A 21,911-nucleotide genomic window follows, 5' to 3' on the forward strand; every position below is an offset into this window, starting at 1 on the left:
TCTGTAAATAGAGACATTTGCGTACTCATACCTAATGTTCTGTTAAATGGCAACAATACAGTGTCCGGCATTTTGATGGAAATTTTCCATGTCGTACCTCACATTTCAAGGTGCCACACAAGGACGCATAGGTCTTAGAAGTTGAAAATATCAGCACAAAAGCTGATAACATCAACGAGATTGGGGTTGAGGGAGGATGTTAGCTGTTAGAGGTGCAACAAAGATAGGGACATGTTAGCTCACATGCTATCTTAATGTGTTGTCATATGTATTAACATACTGTGGACAGACTTCATTGGACATCTTACCCATGGAGGTTACTGTCCTCACAAGTGTGTTCTCAGGTGAAGCTCGCCCTCATCACAGCAGAATGAGACACTGAAAGTCAAAAGAGAAAATCAGTTTTAAAGAAAAGGGAAAGATGCTGGCTAGGATAGCCTCTTTTGAACAGCTTAAACACAAAGTTAACAATTTTAACCCTTTGATACCTGGGCATATTTTCTTAATTTCTCTAAAAAACATGGGAGGTAGGCATTGAGTAAGTAAGAAAAAATGACCCAGAAATCAGTAAAAAAAAGTATAAGAAAACCACCTAAAATAATAGGCAAAAAAACAAAAACCAAAAAAAAAACAAAACTAAAGACCACAAACAAAAACAACATAGTGTATTATTTTGTGCAATTTACGGGATATTTCTTTCCACATTGTTTGTTGGCTTTTTCCCTCCATTTTTGAAAAGGACTCAAACCATTTGCTCAGTGTTCAAAGGTTTAAATGCTTATGAAGGGTGTCTAAAGGCAGCACAAGAAAAGCGATGTCACTCCAGGTTTCAAAGGGTTAAAGGGTGTCAGAAATATCCCGGGTCCCTATCTTAAAGTGATAGAGATGATATTTGTATATCTCATCCTTGCTTCTGTGCGTTATGTAATTGTTTATGCTAAGTGGATGAATATAATGTAATGTCATATAATGTTGTCTAAATTTTACATGACAGCCTGTGTTACACACTGCCAGGAGGATTGTGTGCTTCTTTTCACCTCTATATTGTTTGCACGTTTGTAATGTAAGTTCAAATGCTGAAACAACAACAAAATGTTTAATATAAAAAACTAATACCGATTATTGGATCCTCAGTCAAGCCTATCATTTCTAAATTGGAACCCAAGTTGCACATTAGCAGTTCCGTTTTATTCAACTTCAATTATTATGATAAACATTAAAATTTAATTTTAGGAAATGCAATTGCCCCCCTAAATGCTAATTGATGACACATTTAGCAGCTGTTACTCCCAACTAAATGCTTTCTGTGTAATGAAATCACTGTCATATTAATGCAGAAGAATTTGAGTCTGCTCTTTCATGTAGAACTGTGATATAATCTGCTTGTTTTTGGGTCTTGAGGGCCTGCGGTGTAACAGAAAATGGCCTTAAAAGTTCTTAAAAATCCTACTTTTATTATAAACAATTACTGTAATTTCGAGTATATAATTCTTGTAATTATATAGTATTTTTGGACATTTTTATTTAGCCATTTGAATTTTTTTTTCCAAAATATACCAATTTCTTGCAATTTGCTCAACATTTCATTCATTTTATCTTCATTTCAGCTCATACAGTATATTACAAGTTTCATTTATCCAGTTGTGTGATCAGTACTTCCCAAACACATGCATTATCAGAAAAATCTTACAGTTATAAGACCTCCACATAAACAATCTCATGCATGTACACCATGTCAACTCAATGGAAATTCACAAGTTCAAATGCTCGTGCTTACCCATGTCAGTTACTCATATGTGGAAGTGTTTTAAACTGGTTTTAGTGAAAGTGCATGCGATTGGTAAGTACTAAGCATACGACTGGATAAATCAGACGTAGATAATACTTTACGAGTTGTGTGAGAGTTTGTAAACGAATGCTGAAATAGAGATTAGCTGTTTTTGAAAGTGATCCCCTTTAACTTCAATTCAACAAGAATTTTCTTAGTTTCTGTATTCTTTGTTTACCAGAAACAGATGAGAACAAACTTTTCTTCACAGATTAGTGTAATGTGGGGTGAGCAATAGATATACAAATTCTCATTTTTGTGTTAAGTATTCCTTAAATGCCATTCACGTTTTATACCTGCACCACAACCTGACATTGAGACATTTGTAATAAATCTGATTTTGTTATGGAAATTAGTGAACACAGTAACTAATAACACCATGAAACGAAAGGTAGTTTTGTTTTTCTACAATGCGTCCGTATTTAACTTTTGAATGGAGATGGTGTTGTGCTTTGAGTGCAGACTAGGGCAACTACTCTATTCATTCGAGGCAAACCATTGTGATTAACATTGTGTTATTTTTAGAAAGAGAAAGACAGCAATGAGTGTAAAGGAAATGAGATGAAATGAGGGGAGGGTGATGGGGTGCAGAGATGTAAAAAAAAAAAAAAAAAGAGTGGGTGGGGTGTCACGGCAAAGACTGTTGTGGATGAACACACAGTCGGGGACAAGCAGGCAGAAGTCCAGTTGAACATCTGACTGCGTGGCACACAGGTCAATCCTCCAGTAGCTCCAGAAGAAGTAGAAGACGCTGGGAGACAGACGATACAGCATCACAGGACACCTGAGGGAGAAAGACCAGAGAACATTGCCTGCTGTAGACCAGAGGAAGAAGAAGTGCCTTTTTGTCAACTTTTCACAGCAGTGACACTGAGTAAGTATTGATTGAGATAATGCCTTCCCAGGTTTATCTGTACATGTTTAAGAAAATGCTACATGATTTAAAATACTGGGTTATTTAAAGGACAAATGAACAAAATATCAAAGAATCTATAATTCTGTGTAAAAAGTCAAAGTGCTTTTTGTCTTTTTTTAAGCCGTTTTAAATCTTATCAATTACTGCACAGTGAAGTTGTTTTATTGTTCAAATTATTGCAAAGAAAAAAATCCTGATGCATACCATCATTGAGAGAAGCCTTTCAGTGCCACAGTCGTGTAATTTTTCAGCAACTGGCTGATTCGTTCTTCTTGTCCCTGCAGACAGACAGAGTCCTGACCATGAGAAGTGTGTGTGTGTGCTTCTGCGTGGCTCTGCTGCTGCCCTGGTGCGTCTGGAGCCAGAGGAGCAGTCCCGCTTTTGCTAAACTTGATGAGGACACTCAGAGGGAAGTGCTTGCTGTCGACATCCTAAACCGCAGCGGTATGTTGAACTCATTGCTCCGATCAGAGCATCACACTGTGCTCCGGCGAGAACGAGCCCCACGCCCATCCTCCCAGGTGCCAAAGCGAGCCCAGCAGGGGTCGCGCTTCGCCCTGTCCCTCGATGTGCCCACCAGCATCCTCAGTGTCCTCATAGATCTGGCCAAGAACCAGGACATGAGAACCAAGGCGGCGGCCAACGCAGAATTAATGGCACGAATAGGCAAGAGGAAATAAGAAGCACGGCCTCTGGGGGCTCGCAGAGGCTCTATGGACAAAATCCCACCTCACAGAAGCGTTGTTACATTGTGGCACCTGCTTAGAAACAAAGTTAGCTCAGGTGAAAACAGTCATTACAGCAAACATCTGTCCTTTAGAGCTTAGATCTGCTTTACTTTTATACCTCGCTCCACACCCAAACCACTCCATAGATTCTTGAAACAGAAGTTAAAAGAAAGAACAATGTCAAACAGAAAAGGACTCCGTAAAAAGAAGCTGGTCTTTTGTCTCAGAGATTATTCACCCATGGGTCAGAGACTGTGATCGGGCTCGGAAATCTGTCTCTTGTGTTTGCATGTGTAATCTTGAATGCAAAGAAAAGATTGTTCAATTAAATCTAATATGAATATCATATTTTTTCTCAAGTCTAATTCATTTCACTCTGCATTGATATCAGGCATGTTTAGTATAATTACAAGCATCAGCAAGCCATAAAGCACAAATGAATGGGTCTGAACCAAATGCGCTTGCGTCACCCACAGCGGGGTCTGATGTGTGATAACAGGACAAAGACATGAGCAGGATATTGACCTCTGAGAGAAGAACAGACCCTTTCTATAGACCTTTGTTCACTGATACTTGATAAATTTGGCAAACAAGTTGCAGCTATTTTAAGTCGGATGCAGTATCTGTTCTACATTACACTAATATCTCTGTGGCATGATTCATCTGTGCTCCGGCAGTGAGCATGAAATGGGAAGCAACAGAGTGAAATGAACTGCTCATCTGATTTATATTGGAGTTTGTTCTGGTTTACGCCAGTCATGACCTTGAGTTATTTCTTGTATCACTTCGAGCCGCAGTAGCTGCAGTTAAAGTCAACACAGTGAAGACATCACAAGAAATGCTAATAATAGGATTCACTGTAAGTAGTAAGCCCATTAAGAGGTCACTACTGGGCATCACAGAAACCCTCCAACCCTGCAATTAAACTAATCATTCAGCAACTATTCAGTCATTAGCATTTGATTGTTGCCCCAGCTGACACCAAGGAGTTGTTTATGTTTCCATTAGAATATTGTAACAATAATCTATTTCAGGAAGCTGAAATGTGTTTCTGAGGTATCTTCTAAAGTTATCACAGGCGAAAAACCACAACAGAAACTGGCATTTTTAGAAATCAGTCATGTAGTCTAGTGAAGTGTAGAGAGGAAATGTGTGTGCATGTCACTTTAAGGTAAAAAGATAAAACTCCACTCTTCATTATAAAGCAGTTATCACAGTAAACACTGAACTGGAGGCTAATGTGTTTTATGTAATAACGGCACTCATCTGAGAAACCACAGTCTTAATTCACGCTCTTCAGTTTGGGTTTAGAGTTGTTTCAAAGATTCGCCTCGACAAGTGTATTTCTGCCAGTTACTAATATAACAGGAAATAAACTCGGAACATAGCTGTTACCAACAATAATTTACTCAAGTACTGCGGCAAATGAAGGCCCGAAATAATAAAAAAAATTAAATCTGAAAAGTAAAGTGACGATTTCAGAGGACTTTGAAACTGAAATCTTAGATCAGGGGTTCTCAAAGTTTTGATGACTAATTGACATTTTAAGTTGCGAGCATATGATTGATGACTTTTTTGACATGCTACATTATGTCTTTTTTTTTTTTTTTTTTTTTTTTTTACATGGCTTGAAATGTCATCATTATGTCATGCCAAAATGTGATTTTTTTGGTAATTTGTTTTTGAACGACATACTACACAAAGGCATTTTATGATGTTATAAATCAAATTCTATACTATGACTTTTTTGACAAGATACTATAATATGACTTTATTGTGCAATATTGGATGAAATATTACACTAACGCTTTAATTTTGATTTGGACGTCATCTCACACACACCATGACTTTTTTATGGTATTTTTGTTGACATACTATACTGAGACTATTCAATGACTCTTTAGAGTATTTTGAATGCCATACGATACTATGACATTTTTTTGAAAAACAAACTATACAATAGTATTTTTATGATGATTTGATCGAGGTACTTTATTATGATATTTTTGTGATGTTTTGTACGACATACTATACTATAAAATTTTATAATTTTTTGACTGTACTCTGACTATTAAAGCTATTTAGGACAGCATAGTATACTGTGACTTTTTTACTGTATTTTGGACAACATACTATTTTTGGAAAGAAATACGTTACACTGACATTATATGTTTGACGACATATCATAATATAACTTTTTAATACAATTTGTAAAACACATTACGGTATGACTTTTTTTTAACATATTTTGAATGACATTCTATACTATGACTGTTTTCTGCTATTTTGGATGACAAAATATACAATGACTTTTGTATGCTATTTTGGTCGACATATACTAGTTTGCACAACATACAATTGTATACGTTTTTATACTATTTTTGATGACACACTATATTATCACATTTTTAAGCTGTTTTTGACGATATACTATACAATGACTTTTTATACTAATTTGAACAGCATATTATACAAAGACTCTTTTTGTGCGATTTTGAAAGACATACAACATACTATAGTACAAATTTTTGTGCCTATTTGGACAGCATACTTTACTATGGCTTTTTTCTGCTATTTTGGACAATACATGATACTATTTGTTTTTTTATACTTTTTTGAACAACATACTATACTTTGATTTTTCCCATGCTATTTTGGATGACATACTATACTATGACTTTTGTATAGTATTTTGGACAACATAGTATACTTTGACTTAAAGTGATCGCAAGTCACCAGTTGGTCAAACCACCCTCATTGGACTCATCTCTGGTGGGGATGAGCTCTGAAGACAGTGGAGATGGTTGTGGATTTCAGAGGGATCACTGCCGCACTCAGCCCCATCACCCCCTGTAACTCCCCAGTTTCCACTGTGGGATCTTTCCGCCTCCTGGAGACCATCATCACCCAGGACCCCATCAAGAAAGCCCAGCAGAGAATATACTTCCTGCGGCAGCTAAGAAATTCAACCTGCCAAAGATAATGATGGTGCACTTCTACACCGCCATCACTGAGTCCATCCTCACCTCCTCCATCACAGTCTGGTACGCTTCACCCACGGCGAGGGATAAGAACAGGCTGCAGCGTTTCATGCGAGCTGCAGAGAGGGTGATTGGCTGCCACCTGCCATCTCTCCATGACCTGAACACCTCCAGGTCCCCGATGCGTTCTGGTAAAACTGTGGCCAACCCCTCTCACCCTGGACGCAGACTGTGTGACACCCACCCCTCTGGCAAGAGGACCAATACCTCACTATTCAAGAACAGTTTCTTTCGCTCTGCTGTACACATCATGAATACTCTGGCCCTACCCCCTCCCTCTCCACCCACATGACACAAGCTCTAATCCAGCCCCAGAGTCTGAAAACATTACATTAATGTTAGGCTAAATCAGTTTTTATGTGTTACATAACTGTGTAACTTCAATTTCTGCACGGATGTACAATCCCTCCATTTTTTTCATTTTATGTTTAAAATTGCTGCTATACACTCTATTGTATTTGAATTCACTGTCACTGTCTATTATTTGCAAAAAGAACTGGATTCTAAATATGATTTTTTGACATGTGAGATGATAATGTTGTGGGAATGTTTTTCCCACGTTGTAAAGTGTGAATGGTCTCTACAAGCTATAGTATGTTGTTTGCAGCTAATCTTAGCCGTTGTTGCAGCATACTATGTTATGGTGTGTGTCTGCAGTCTTTTATGCTGTTTAGAGGTGTTTTCAGCAGTTTTTAGGACATGTCATATTTTGACATCTTTTGCCACACTATAGCCTTGCCTCTTTGGTAATTTTTTCAACATACGATATTATGAAGTTTATTATGGTGTTTTTGGACGTATTTGCAACATTCTATGCTATAGCGTGTCTCAGCACGCTATTTCACACTGTTTTGAGGTGTTTTCAGCTGTTTTTGGGACATGTCCAATTTTGACATTTTTGCCATACTATAGCCTTGCTTTTTTGGTCATTTTTTCGCCATGTTAAGTTATCTTGTTTTTCACCATTTTTTGCAAGTTTAAATGCTATGACGTGTCTCAGCACGCTATTTTATGCTGTTTTGAAGTGTTTCCAGCCATTTTTGGGACATGTCCAATTTTGACATTTTTGCCATACTATAGCCTTGCTTTTTTGGTCATTTTTTCGACATGTTAAATTATCTTGTTTTTCACAGTTTTTTACAAGTTTAAATGCTATGGCATGTCTCAGCACGCTATTTTATGCTGCTTTGGGGTGTTTTCAGCTATTTTTTGGACAGGTCCATTTTTGAAAGTTTTGCCATACTATAGCCTTGCTTTTTTGGTCATTTTTTCGACATGCTATAATTATGTTGTTTTTGGCCGTTTTTTGCAAGTTTAAATGCTATGGCGTGTCTCAGCATGCTATTTTACACTGTTTTGAGTGTTTCCAGCTGTTTTTTGGACATGTCCAATTTTGACATTTTTGCCATACTATAGCCTTGCCTTTTTGGTCATTGTTTCGACATGTAAAATGATCTTGTTTTTCACCATTTTTTGCAAGTTTTAATGCTATGGCGTGTCTCAGCACGCTATTTTATGCTGTTTTGAAGTGTTTTTCAGCCATTTTTTGGACATGTCCAATTTTGACATTTTTGCCATACTATAGCCTTGCTTTTTTGGTCATTTTTTCCACATGCTATATTATGTTGTTTTTGGCCGTTTTTTTGCAAGTTTAAATGCTATTACGTGTCTCAGCACGCTATTTTATGCTGTTTTGAAGAGTTTCCAGCCAATTTTTGGACATGTCCAATTTTGACATTTTTGCCATACTATAGCCTTGCTTTTTTGGTCATTTTTTTCGACATGCTATATTATGTTGTTTTTGGCCGTTTTTTGCAAGTTTTAATGATATGGCGTGTCTCAGCACGCTATTTTATGATGTTTTGAGGTGTTTCCAGCCTTTTTTGGGACATGTCCAATTTTGACATCTTTGCCATACTATAGCCTTGCTTTTTTGTCATGTTTTCAACATGCTATTTTAAGTTGTTTTCAGCCATTTTCTCCAAGTTTAAATGCTATGGCATGTCTCAGCACGCTATTTTATGCTGTTTTGAGGTGTTTCCAGCCATTTTTTGGACATGTCCAATTTTGACATTTTTGCCATACTATAGCCTTGCTTTTTTGGTCATTGTTTCGACATGTAAAATTATCTTGTTTTTCACCATTTTTTGCAAGTTTAAATGCTATGGCGTGTCTCAGCAAGCTATTTCACACTGTTTTGAGGTGTTTCCAGCTGTTTTTTGGACATGTCCAATTTTGACATTTTTGCCATACTATAGCCTTGCTTTTTTGGTCATTTTTTTCGACATGCTATATTATGTTGTTTTTGGCCGTTTTTTGCAAGTTTTAATGCTATGGCGTATCTCAGCATGCTATTTTACACTGTTTTGAGGTGTTTCCAGCTGTTTTTTGAACATGTCCAATTTTGACATTTTTTGCCATACTATAGCCTTGCTTTTTTGGTCATTTTTTCCACATGCTATATTATGTTGTTTTTTGGCCGTTTTTTGCAAGTTTAAATGCTATTACGTGTCTCAGCACGCTATTTTATGCTGTTTTGAAGTGTTTCCAGCCATTTTTTGGACATGTCCAATTTTGACATTTTTGCCATACTATAGCCTTGCTTTTTTGGTCATTTTTTCGACATGCTATATTATGTTGTTTTTGGCCGTTTTTTGCAAGTTTAAATGCTATGGCGTGTCTCAGCAAGCTATTTTACACTGTTTTGAGGTGTTTCCAGCTGTTTTTTGGACATGTCCAATTTTGACATTTTTGCCATACTACTATAGCCTTGCTTTTTTGGTCATTTTTTCCACATGTAAAATGATCTTGTTTTTCACCATTTTTTGCAAGTTTAAATGCTATGGCGTGTCTCAGCACGCTATTTTATGCTGTTTTGAGGTGTTTCCAGCCATTTTTTTGGACATGTCCAATTTTGACATTTTTTGCCATACTATAGCCTTGCTTTTTTGGTCATTTTTTCCACATGTTAAATTAACTTGTTTTTCACTATTTTTTGCAAGTTTAAATGCTATGGCGTGTCTCAGCACGCTATTTTATGTTGTTTTGAGGTGTTTCCAGCCATTGTTTGGACATGTCCAATTTTGACATTTTTGCCAAACTATAGCCTTGCTTTTTTGGTCATTGTTTCGACATGTAAAATTATCTTGTTTTTCACCATTTTTTGCAAGTTTAAATGCTATGGCGTGTCTCAGCAAGCTATTTCACACTGTTTTGAGGTGTTTCCAGCCATTTTTGGGGCATGTCCAATTTTGACATTTTTGCCATACTATAGCCTTGCTTTTTTGGTCATTTTTTCGACATGCTATATTATGTTGTTTTTGGTCGTTTTTTGCAAGTTTAAATGCTATGGCGTGTCTCAGCACGCTATTTTATGCTGTTTTGAGGTGTTTCCAGCCATTTTTTGGACATGTCCAATTTTGACATTTTTGCCATACTATAGCCTTGCTTTTTTGGTCATTTTTTTTGACATGTTAAATTATCTTGTTTTTCACAGTTTTTTACAAGTTTAAATGCTATGGCGTGTCTCAGCACGCTATTTTATGCTGCTTTGGGGTGTTTTCAGCTATTTTTTGGACATGTCCATTTTTGAAAGTTTTGCCATACTATAGCCTTGCTTTTTGGTCATTTTTTTCGACATGCTATAATTATTGTTTTTTTGTCGTTTTTTGCAAGTTTAAATGCTATGGCGTGTCTCAGCATGCTATTTTACACTGTTTTGAGGTGTTTCCAGCTGTTTTTTGGACATGTCCAATTTTGACATTTTTGCCATACTATAGCCTTGCGTTTTTGGTCATTTTTTCGACATGTTAAGTTATCTTGTTTTTCACCATTTTTTGCAAGTTTTAATGCTATGGCGTGTCTCAGCACGCTATTTTATGCTGTTTTGAGGTGTTTCCAGCCATTTTTTGGACATGTCCAATTTTGACATTTTTGCCATACTATAGCCTTGCTTTTTTGGTCATTGTTTCGACATGTAAAATTATCTTGTTTTTTTTTGGGCCATTTTTTGCAAGTTTAAATGCTATGGCGTGTCTCAGCACGCTATTTTATGCTGTTTTTGAAGTGTTTCCAGCCATTTTTTGGACATGTCCAATTTTGACATTTTTGCCATACTATAGCCTTGCTTTTTTGGTCATTTTTTTTTCGACATGTTAAATTATCTTGTTTTTCACAGTTTTTTACAAGTTTAAATGCTATGGCATGTCTCAGCACGCTATTTTATGCTGCTTTGGGGTGTTTTCAGCTATTTTTTGGACAGGTCCATTTTTGAAAGTTTTGCCATACTATAGCCTTGCCTTGCTTTTTTGGTCATTTTTTCGACATGCTATAACTATGTGTTTTTGGCCGTTTTTTGCAAGTTTAAATGCTATGGCGTGTCTCAGCATGCTATTTTACACTGTTTTGAGGTGTTTCCAGCTGTTTTTTGGACATGTCCAATTTTGACATTTTTGCCATACTATAGCCTTGCTTTTTTGGTCATTGTTTTCGACATGTAAAATTATCTTGTTTTTCACCATTTTTTGCAAGTTTTAATGCTATGGCGTGTCTCAGCACGCTATTTTATGCTGCTTTGGGTGTTTTCAGCTATTTTTTGGACAGTCCATTTTTGAAAGTTTTGCCATACTATAGCCTTGCTTTTTTGGTCATTTTTTCGACATGCTATAATTATGTTGTTTTTGGCCGTTTTTTTGCAAGTTTAAATGCTATGGCGTGTCTCAGCATGCTATTTTACACTGTTTTGAGGTGTTTCCAGCTGTTTTTTGGACATGTCCAATTTTGACATTTTTGCCATACTATAGCCTTGCCTTTTTGGTCATTGTTTCGACATGTAAAATGATCTTGTTTTTCACCATTTTTTGCAAGTTTTAATGCTATGGCGTGTCTCAGCACGCTATTTTATGCTGTTTTTGAAGTGTTTCCAGCCATTTTTTTTGGACATGTCCAAATTTTGACATTTTTGCCATACTATAGCCTTGCTTTTTTGGTCATTTTTTCCACATGCTATATTATGTTGTTTTTGGCCGTTTTTTGCAAGTTTTAAATGCTATTACGTCTCAGCACGCTATTTTATGCTGTTTTGAAGAGTTTCCAGCCAATTTTTTTGGACATGTCCAATTTTGACATTTTTGCCATACTATAGCCTTGCTTTTTTGGTCATTTTTTCGACATGCTATATTATGTTGTTTTTGGCCGTTTTTTGCAAGTTTTAATGATATGGCGTGTCTCAGCACGCTATTTTATGCTGTTTTGAGGTGTTTCCAGCCATTTTTTGGACATGTCCAATTTTGACATTTTTGCCATACTATAGCCTTGCTTTTTTGGTCATTGTTTTCGACATGTAAAATTATCTTGTTTTTCACCATTTTTTGCAAGTTTAAATGCTATGGCGTGTCTCAGCAAGCTATTTTTCACTGTTTTGAGGTGTTTCCAGCTGTTTTTTGGGACATGTCCAATTTTGACATTTTTGCCATACTATAGCCTTGCTTTTTTGGTCATTTTTTCGACATGCTATATTATGTTGTTTTTGGCCGTTTTTTGCAAGTTTTAATGCTATGGCGTGTCTCAGCATGCTATTTTACACTGTTTTGAGGTGTTTCCAGCTGTTTTTTGAACATGTCCAATTTTGACATTTTTGCCATACTATAGCCTTGCTTTTTTGGTCATTTTTTCCACATGCTATATTATGTTTTTTTTGGCCGTTTTTTGCAAGTTTAAATGCTATTACGTGTCTCAGCACGCTATTTTATGCTGTTTTGAAGTGTTTCCAGCCATTTTTGGACATGTCCAATTTTGACATTTTTTTTTGCCATACTATAGCCTTGCTTTTTTGGTCATTTTTTCGACATGCTATATTATGTTGTTTTTGGCCGTTTTTTGCAAGTTTAAATGCTATGGCGTGTCTCAGCAAGCTATTTCACACTGTTTTGAGGTGTTTCCAGCTGTTTTTTGGACATGTCCAATTTTGACATTTTTGCCATACTATAGCCTTGCTTTTTTGGTCATTTTTTCGACATGCTATATTATGTTGTTTTTGGCCGTTTTTTGCAAGTTTTAATGCTATGGCGTGTCTCAGCATGCTATTTTACACTGTTTTGAGGTGTTTCCAGCTGTTTTTTGAACATGTCCAATTTTGACATTTTTGCCATACTATATAGCCTTGCTTTTTTGGTCATTTTTTCCACATGCTATATTATGTTGTTTTTGGCCGTTTTTTGCAAGTTTAAATGCTATTACGTGTCTCAGCACGCTATTTTATGCTGTTTTGAAGTGTTTCCAGCCATTTTTTGGACATGTCCAATTTTGACATTTTTTGCCATACTATAGCCTTGCTTTTTTGGTCATTTTTTCGACATGCTATATTATGTTGTTTTTGGCCGTTTTTTGCAAGTTTAAATGCTATGGCGTGTCTCAGCAAGCTATTTCACACTGTTTTGAGGTGTTTCCAGCTGTTTTTTGGACATGTCCAATTTTGACATTTTTGCCATACTATAGCCTTGCTTTTTTGGTCATTTTTTCCACATGTTAAATTAACTTGTTTTTCACCATTTTTTGCAAGTTTAAATGCTATGGCGTGTCTCAGCACGCTATTTTATGTTGTTTTGAGGTTTTCCAGCCATTTTTTGGACATGTCCAGTTCTGACATTTTTGCCTTGCTTTTTTGGTCATTGTTTCGACATGTAAAATGATCTTGTTTTTCACCATTTTTTGCAAGTTTAAATGTTATGGCGTGTCTCAGCACAGCTATTTTATGCTGTTTTGAGGTGTTTCCAGCCATTTTTTGGACATGTCCAATTTTGACATTTTTGCCATACTATAGCCTTGCTTTTTTGGTCATTTTTTCGACATGTTAAATTAACTTGTTTTTCACTATTTTTTGCAAGTTTAAATGCTATGGCGTGTCTCAGCACGCTATTTTATGTTGTTTTGAGGTGTTTCCAGCCATTGTTTGGACATGTCCAATTTTGACATTTTTGCCATACTATAGCCTTGCTTTTTTGGTCATTTTTTCGACATGTAAAATTATGTTGTTTTTCACCATTTTTTGCAAGTTTAAATGCTATGGCGTGTCTCAGCACGCTATTTTTTATGCTGCTTTGGGGTGTTTTCAGCTATTTTTTGACAGGTCCATTTTTGAAAGTTTTGCCATACTATAGCCTTGCTTTTTTGGTCATTTTTTCGACATGCTATAATTATGTTGTTTTTGGCCGTTTTTTGCAAGTTTAAATGCTATGGCGTGTTCAGCATGCTATTTTACACTGTTTTGAGGTGTTTTCCAGCTGTTTTTTGGACATGTCCAATTTTGACATTTTTGCCATACTATAGCCTTGCCTTTTTGGTCATTGTTTCGACATGTAAAATTATCTTGTTTTTCACCATTTTTTGCAAGTTTTAATGCTATGGCGTGTCTCAGCACGCTATTTTATGCTGTTTTGAAGTGTTTCCAGCCATTTTTTTGGACATGTCCAATTTTGACATTTTTGCCATACTATAGCCTTGCTTTTTTGGTCATTTTTTCCACATGCTATATTATGTTGTTTTTGGCCGTTTTTTGCAAGTTTAAATGCTATTACGTGTCTCAGCACGCTATTTTATGCTGTTTTGAAGAGTTTCCAGCCAATTTTTGGACATGTCCAATTTTGACATTTTTGCCATACTATAGCCTTGCTTTTTTTGGTCATTTTTTCGACATGTTAAGTTATCTTGTTTTTCACCATTTTTTGCAAGTTTAAATGCTATGACGTGTCTCAGCACGCTATTTTATGCTGTTTTGAAGTGTTTCCAGCCATTTTTGGGACATGTCCAATTTTGACATTTTTGCCATACTATAGCCTTGCTTTTTTGGTCATTTTTTCGACATGCTATATTATGTTGTTTTTGGCCGTTTTTTGCAAGTTTTAATGATATGGCGTGTCTCAGCACGCTATTTTATGCTGTTTTGAGGTGTTTCCAGCCATTTTTTGGACATGTCCAATTTTGACATTTTTGCCATACTATAGCCTTGCTTTTTTGGTCATTGTTTCGACATGTAAAATTATATTGTTTTTCACCATTTTTTTGCAAGTTTAAATGCTATGGCGTGTCTCAGCAAGCTATTTCACACTGTTTTGAGGTGTTTCCAGCTGTTTTTGGACATGTCTAATTTTGACATTTTTGCCATACTATAGCCTTGCTTTTTTGGTCATTTTTTAGACATGTTAAATTAACTTGTTTTTCACATTTTTTGCAAGTTTAAATGCTATGGCGTGTGTCTCAGCAAGCTATTTCACACTGTTTTGAGATGTTTTCAGCTGTTTTTTGGACAGGTCAATTTTTGAAAGTTTTTCCATACTATAGCCTTGCTTTTTTGGTCATTTTTTTCCACATGCTATATTATGTTGTTTTTTGGCCGTTTTTTTGCAAGTTTAAATGCCATGGCGTGTCTCAGCACACTATTTTACACTGTTTTGAGATGTTTTCAGCTGTTTTTTGGACAGGTCAATTTTTGAAAGTTTTTCCATACTATAGCCTTGCTTTTTTGGTCATTTTTTCCACATGCTATATTATGTTGTTTTTGGCCGTTTTTTGCAAGTTTAAATGCTATGGCGTGTCTCAGCATGCTATTTTACACTGTTTTGAGGTGTTTCCAGCCGTTTTTTGGACATGTCCAATTTTGACATTTTTGCCATACTATAGCCTTGCTTTTTTGGTCATTTTTTCAACATGCTATATTATGTTGTTTTTTTGGCCGTTTTTTGCAAGTTTAAATGCTATGGCGTGTCTCAGCAAGCTATTTCACACTGTTTTGAGGTGTTTCCAGCTGTTTTTTGGACATGTCCAATTTTGACATTTTTGCCATACTATAGCCTTGCTTTTTTGGTCATTTTTTCGACATGTTAAATTAACTTGTTTTTCACCATTTTTTGCAAGTTTTAAATGCTATGGCGTGTCTCAGCACGCTATTTTACACTGTTTTGAGGTGTTTCCAGCTGTTTTTTGGACATGTCCAATTTTGACATTTTTGCCATACTATAGCCTTGCTTTTTTGGTCATTTTTTCAACATGTTAAATTAACTGTTTTTCACCATTTTTTGCAAGTTTAAATGCTATGGCGTGTCTCAGCACGCTATTTTATGTTGTTTTGAGGTGTTTCCAGCCATTTTTTGGACATGTCCAATTTTGACATTTTTGCCATACTATAGCCTTGCTTTTTTGGTCATTGTTTCGACATGTAAAATTATCTTGTTTTTTCACCATTTTTTGCAAGTTTAAATGCTATGGCGTGTCTCAGCATGCTATTTTATGTTGTTTTGAGGTGTTTCCAGCCATTTTTTGGACATGTCCAATTCTGACATTTTTGCCATACTATAGCCTTGCTTTTTTGGTCATTTTTTCCACATGCTATATTATGTTGTTTTTGGCCGTTTTTTGCAAGTTTTAATGCTATGGCGTGTCTCAGCATGCTATTTTACACTGTTTTGAGGTGTTTCCAGCTGTTTTTTGAACATGTCCAATTTTGACATTTTTGCCATACTATAGCCTTGCTTTTTTGGTCATTTTTTCCACATGCTATATTATGTTGTTTTTGGCCGTTTTTTGCAAGTTTAAATGCTATTACGTGTCTCAGCACGCTATTTTATGCTGTTTTGAGTGTTTCCAGCCATTTTTTGGACATGTCCAATTTTGACATTTTTGCCATACTATAGCCTTGCTTTTTTGGTCATTTTTTTCGACATGCTATATTATGTTGTTTTTGGCGTTTTTTGCAAGTTTAAATGCTATGGCGTGTCTCAGCAAGCTATTTCACACTGTTTTGAGGTGTTTCCAGCTGTTTTTTGGACATGTCCAATTTTGACATTTTTGCCATACTATAGCCTTGCTTTTTTGGTCATTGTTTCGACATGTAAAATGATCTTGTTTTTCACCATTTTTTGCAAGTTTAAATGCTATGGCGTGTCTCAGCACGCTATTTTATGCTGTTTTGAGGTGTTTCCAGCCATTTTTTGGACATGTCCAATTTTGACATTTTTGCCATACTATAGCCTTGCTTTTTTGGTCATTTTTTCGACATGTTAAATTAACTTGTTTTTCACTATTTTTTGCAAGTTTAAATGCTATGGCGTGTCTCAGCACGCTATTTCATGTTGTTTTGAGGTGTTTCCAGCCATTGTTTGGACATGTCCAATTTTGACATTTTTGCCATACTATAGCCTTGCTTTTTTGGTCATTGTTTTCGACATGTAAAATTATCTTGTTTTTCACCATTTTTTGCAAGTTTAAATGCTATGGCGTGTCTCAGCAAGCTATTTCACACTGTTTTGAGGTGTTTCCCAGCCATTTTTGGGGCATGTCCAATTTTGACATTTTTGCCATACTATAGCCTTGCGTTTTTGGTCATTTTTTCGACATGCTATATTATGTTGTTTTTGGTCGTTTTTTGCAAGTTTAAATGCTATGGCGTGTATCAGCACGCTATTTTACACTGTTTTGAGGTGTTTCCAGCTGTTTTTTGGACATGTCCAATTTTGACATTTTTGCCATACTATAGCCTTGCTTTTTTGGTCATTTTTTCCACATGTTAAATTAACTTGTTTTTCACCATTTTTTGCAAGTTTAAATGCTATGGCGTGTGTCTCAGCACGCTATTTTATGCTGTTTTGAGGTGTTTCCAGCCATTTTTTGGACATGTCCAATTTTGACATTTTTGCCATACTATAGCCTTGCTTTTTGGTCATTTTTTCGACATGTTAAATTATCTTGTTTTTCACAGTTTTTTACAAGTTTAAATGCTATGGCATGTCTCAGCACGCTATTTTATGCTGCTTTGGGGTGTTTTCAGCTATTTTTTGGACAGGTCCATTTTTGAAAGTTTTTGCCATACTATAGCCTTGCTTTTTTGGTCATTTTTTCGACATGCTATAATTATGTTGTTTTTGGTCGTTTTTTGCAAGTTTAAATGCTATGGCGTGTCTCAGCACGCTATTTTATGCTGTTTTGAGGTGTTTCCAGCCATTTTTTGGACATGTCCAATTTTGACATTTTTGCCATACTATAGCCTTGCTTTTTTGGTCATTGTTTCGACATGTAAAATTATCTTGTTTTTCACCATTTTTTGCAAGTTTAAATGCTATGGCGTGTCTCAGCACGCTATTTTATGTTGTTTTGAGGTGTTTCCAGCCATTGTTTGGACATGTCCAATTTTGACATTTTTGCCATACTATAGCCTTGCTTTTTTGGTCATTGTTTCGACATGTAAAATTATCTTGTTTTTCACCATTTTTTGCAAGTTTAAATGCTATGGCGTGTCTCAGCAAGCTATTTCACACTGTTTTGAGGTGTTTCCAGCCATTTTTGGGGCATGTCCAATTTTGACATTTTTGCCATACTATAGCCTTGCTTTTTTGGTCATTTTTTCGACATGCTATATTATGTTGTTTTTGGTCGTTTTTTTGCAAGTTTAAATGCTATGGCGTGTATCAGCACGCTATTTTACACTGTTTTGAGGTGTTTCCAGCTGTTTTTTGGACATGTCCAATTTTGACATTTTTGCCATACTATAGCCTTGCTTTTTTGGTCATTTTTTCCACATGCTATATTATGTTGTTTTTGGCCGTTTTTTGCAAGTTTAAATGCTATTACGTGTCTCAGCACGCTATTTTACACTGTTTTGAGGTGTTTTCCAGCTGTTTTTTGGACATGTCCAATTTTGACATTTTTGCCATACTATAGCCTTGCTTTTTTGGTCATTTTTTCCACATGTTAAATTAACTTGTTTTTCACCATTTTTTGCAAGTTTAAATGCTATGGCGTGTCTCAGCACGCTATTTTATGCTGTTTTGAGGTGTTTCCAGCCATTTTTTGGACATGTCCAATTTTGACATTTTTGCCATACTATAGCCTTGCTTTTTTGGTCATTTTTTCGACATGTTAAATTATCTTGTTTTTCACAGTTTTTTACAAGTTTAAATGCTATGGCATGTCTCAGCACGCTATTTTATGCTGCTTTGGGGTGTTTTCAGCTATTTTTTGGACAGGTCCATTTTTGACATTTTTGCCATACTATAGCCTTGCTTTTTTGGTCATTTTTTCGACATGCTATATTATGTTGTTTTTGGCTGTTTTTTGCAAGTTTAAAAATGCTATGGCGTGTCTCAGCAAGCTATTTCACACTGTTTTGAGGTGTTTCCAGCCATTTTTTGGACATGTCCAATTCTGACATTTTTGCCATACTATAACCTTGCTTTTTTGGTCATTTTTTCGACATGCTATATTATCTTGTTTTTGGACGTTTTTTGCAAGTTTAAATGCTATGGCATGTCTCAGCATGCTATTTTAAACTGTTTTGAGGTGTTTTCAGCTGTTTTTTGGACATGTCCAATTTTGACATTTTTGCCATACTATAGCCTTGCTTTTTTGGTCATTTTTCCACATGCTATATTATGTTGTTTTTGGCTGTTTTTTGCAAGTTTAAATGCTATGGCGTGTCTCAGCATGCTATTTTACACTGTTTTGAGGTGTTTCCAGCTGTTTTTTGAACATGTCCAATTTTGACATTTTTGCCATACTATAGCCTTGCTTTTTTGGTCATTTTTTCGACATATTAAATTAACTTGTTTTTCACCATTTTTTGCAAGTTTAAATGCTATGACGTGTCTCAGCACGCTATTTTATGCTGTTTTGAGGTGTTTCCAGCCATTTTTTGGACGTCCAATTTTGACATTTTTTGCCATACTATAGCCTTGCTTTTTTGGTCATTGTTTCGACATGTAAAATTATCTTGTTTTTCACCATTTTTTGCAAGTTTTAATGCTATGGCGTGTCTCAGCATGCTATTTTATGTTGTTTTGAGGTGTTTCCAGCCATTTTTTGGACATGTCCAATTCTGACATTTTTGCCATACTATAGCCTTGCTTTTTTGGTCATTTTTTCCACATGCTATATTATGTTGTTTTTGGCCGTTTTTTGCAAGTTTTAATGCTATGGCGTGTCTCAGCATGCTATTTTACACTGTTTTGAGGTGTTTCCAGCTGTTTTTTGGACATGTCCAATTTTGACATTTTTGCCATACTATAGCCTTGCTTTTTTGGTCATTTTTTCCACATGCTATATTATGTTGTTTTTGGCTGTTTTTTGCAAGTTTAAATGCTATGGCGTGTCAGCAAGCTATTTCACACTGTTTTGAGGTGTTTCCAGCCATTTTTGGGACATGTCCAATTTTGAGATTTTTGCCATACTATAGCCTTGCTTTTTTGGTCATGTTTGGGACATGCAATATCATCTTCGTCTCTACAAGCTATAATATGTTGTTTTCAGCCATTTTCATGACGAGAAAATTTGACATTGAGCGACATAAAATACTATTGCCGTTTTGGCCATGTTCATGACCATTTTCATGACATTTTTGGGTCATTTTGGGTCATTCTTGACAACATACTATACTATGACATATTTGGGTTATTTTTGACGAAATACTGTACTATGTCATTTTTGATGACATACAATGCCATGATGTTTGTGTGCCATTTTGGGTGCTTTTTGATGGCATACTATACTAAGACACTTTCTGTCGACATACCACACCATGATCTTTTTTTTATGATTTTTGACAACACATTATAGTATGGTGTTTTCTCATGATTTCAGACGGCCTACTTTTACTATGACATTTTTTCATTATTTTTAACGGCACACTACAGCATGTTTTTCATGATTTTTGATGACATACTTTACTATGGCATTTTTTTTATAATTTCTGGCACCATACTATACTCGTCACAGTGTGAGGCAGGATGAGGACCAAAAATACAGAAACACAAAAGGGGAGCCAGGGGTACAAACAAAAGGGGAGCTTTAATGCTGATAATGACTCAAAAACAAACGGGTGATGAAAAATGCAAAGTATAAGTAAAACATGAAACAAAACTGGAACAAACCAGGATGATGTGGGTAGCTGCCCAGCGGGAGCAGGACATGTGGGCAGCCAGCCAGCTGGAGCAGGGTTAGGGGTTGTGGGCGGTGGTCCAACCGTAGCAGGGTTAGGGGTTGTGGGCGGTGGTCCAGCTGTTACAGGGAAAGGGGTCGGGGCAGGGGCCTTGCCCCGTGTCACCAGGCGCTGACCACTGACAGGGAGCAAGGACATGAGCAGGAGCTGGAACAGGAGCCAGCATGGGACGGAGCCTCTGCGTTGTCGAGAACCATGCTTGCCAGAAAGAACCCTCCTGATTGCGAGGCTCCCCAAAATGTTGAGCTGTCAGACTCAACCCCAACCACCACTAGGCTGAAAATCAGCCAGCGTGTGAACTGTCTCAGGCTGGGGGCTAGCATGCCAGTGGCTAGCTGGCACAGGGCAAGAAGGCTGCATTCGAACAATCCCATGCCTAATTGAAGAAAGTCCAGGCTGGTTAACAGCAGGCTTGGATGTAGGCTCAGGCTTTGGCTGGTAGTTAGGAACCTGGGGCTGAGGCTTGGCAGCTTAGGATGAGACCTCAAGCTCCACAACCTCCCAGCAAACCTCCATTAATCTTGCCGCCAGAGCTAGTTTCCCCTTAAAAGCTAAACGGAAAAACATCTTCATGGACTCAGCATCAGAGTCATTAGGGTGAAGAAGAGGCTCAACAACAGGTACAAAAAGTTCTGCTGGGTCCATGATTGGTCAGTTCGTACTGTCACAGTGTGAGGCAGGATGAGGACCCAAAATGCAGAAACACAAACAAAAAGCGAGCTTTAATGCTGATAATATCACAAAAACAAAAAGGTAACCAAAAATGCAATGTATAAATAAATGAAACAAAACTAAACAGAAATAAATCAGGTTGATACTGAAGGACACAGGAGAAGACACGAGGAAACACTGAGGATCACGAGGAAGATGAATGGGCAGGATACACAGCAGGAACAACAGCAGGGTGCACAAAAGCAGGGAGAACAGCAGCATGGACAACAGACAAACTCACAAAGAACAAATGACACAGGGCCCCCCTGTGTGTTTCCTTTTGTTCCTTTTGTTCCATCAAGGTGGCATAAGGAAAAGCTTGTCTTATTTTGGTAAGTCTCAATAGTTTAAGTGAGATATCTGCTCCATGAGCGTGGCTTATGTGAGTTTCTGCTCAGTAACCATGGTAACTTATGCTGTCTGCTTCATGGCAGGATAACTGTCAAGCTTGGTTTAAGCTGCATGTCAAAGAATATGAAAATACAGTTCCTTACAGCAGCCTATTTTTACTTTTGCGCCATGCTTTGGATGTTTTTCTCACAACGAGCATGAATGAAGATGTTTGATTTAGTTACATATAACGTGATGATAATTAAGGTTACAAAAAATAATGTCCCATCACTTTCACGGTCTTAAAAGTTTTTTATTTAGGCCTGTCCGTTTCAGTTAATTCTCATTTAATTCACAATCACTCTCATTTTAAAGA

The 21,911-nt window shown here is 36.6% G+C and overlaps 1 protein-coding gene across 1 annotated transcript; it reads left to right on the top strand.

The window, feature by feature from the left end:
- The first annotated feature begins 2,494 nt into the window (after nt 1–2,494).
- LOC121949115 (urocortin-3-like) lies at nt 2,495–3,689 on the top strand. The gene is made up of 2 exons (XM_042494723.1): nt 2,495–2,702; nt 3,029–3,689. Exon 2 carries the CDS (start codon nt 3,047–3,049, stop codon nt 3,422–3,424), a length of 378 nt encoding a protein of 125 aa, XP_042350657.1. The 5' UTR covers nt 2,495–2,702; nt 3,029–3,046; the 3' UTR covers nt 3,425–3,689.
- Nucleotides 3,690–21,911: the final 18,222 nt, after the last annotated feature.

This window comes from Plectropomus leopardus, chromosome 2 (assembly GCF_008729295.1).
Source record: "Plectropomus leopardus isolate mb chromosome 2, YSFRI_Pleo_2.0, whole genome shotgun sequence".
NCBI lineage: Eukaryota > Metazoa > Chordata > Actinopteri > Perciformes > Serranidae > Plectropomus > Plectropomus leopardus.

Excerpts from the sequence above, each read along its gene's own strand:
- LOC121949115 (XM_042494723.1), top strand. The coding sequence starts at position 3,047 with ATGAGAAGTGTGTGTGTGTGCTTCTGCGTGGCTCTGCTGCTGCCCTGG.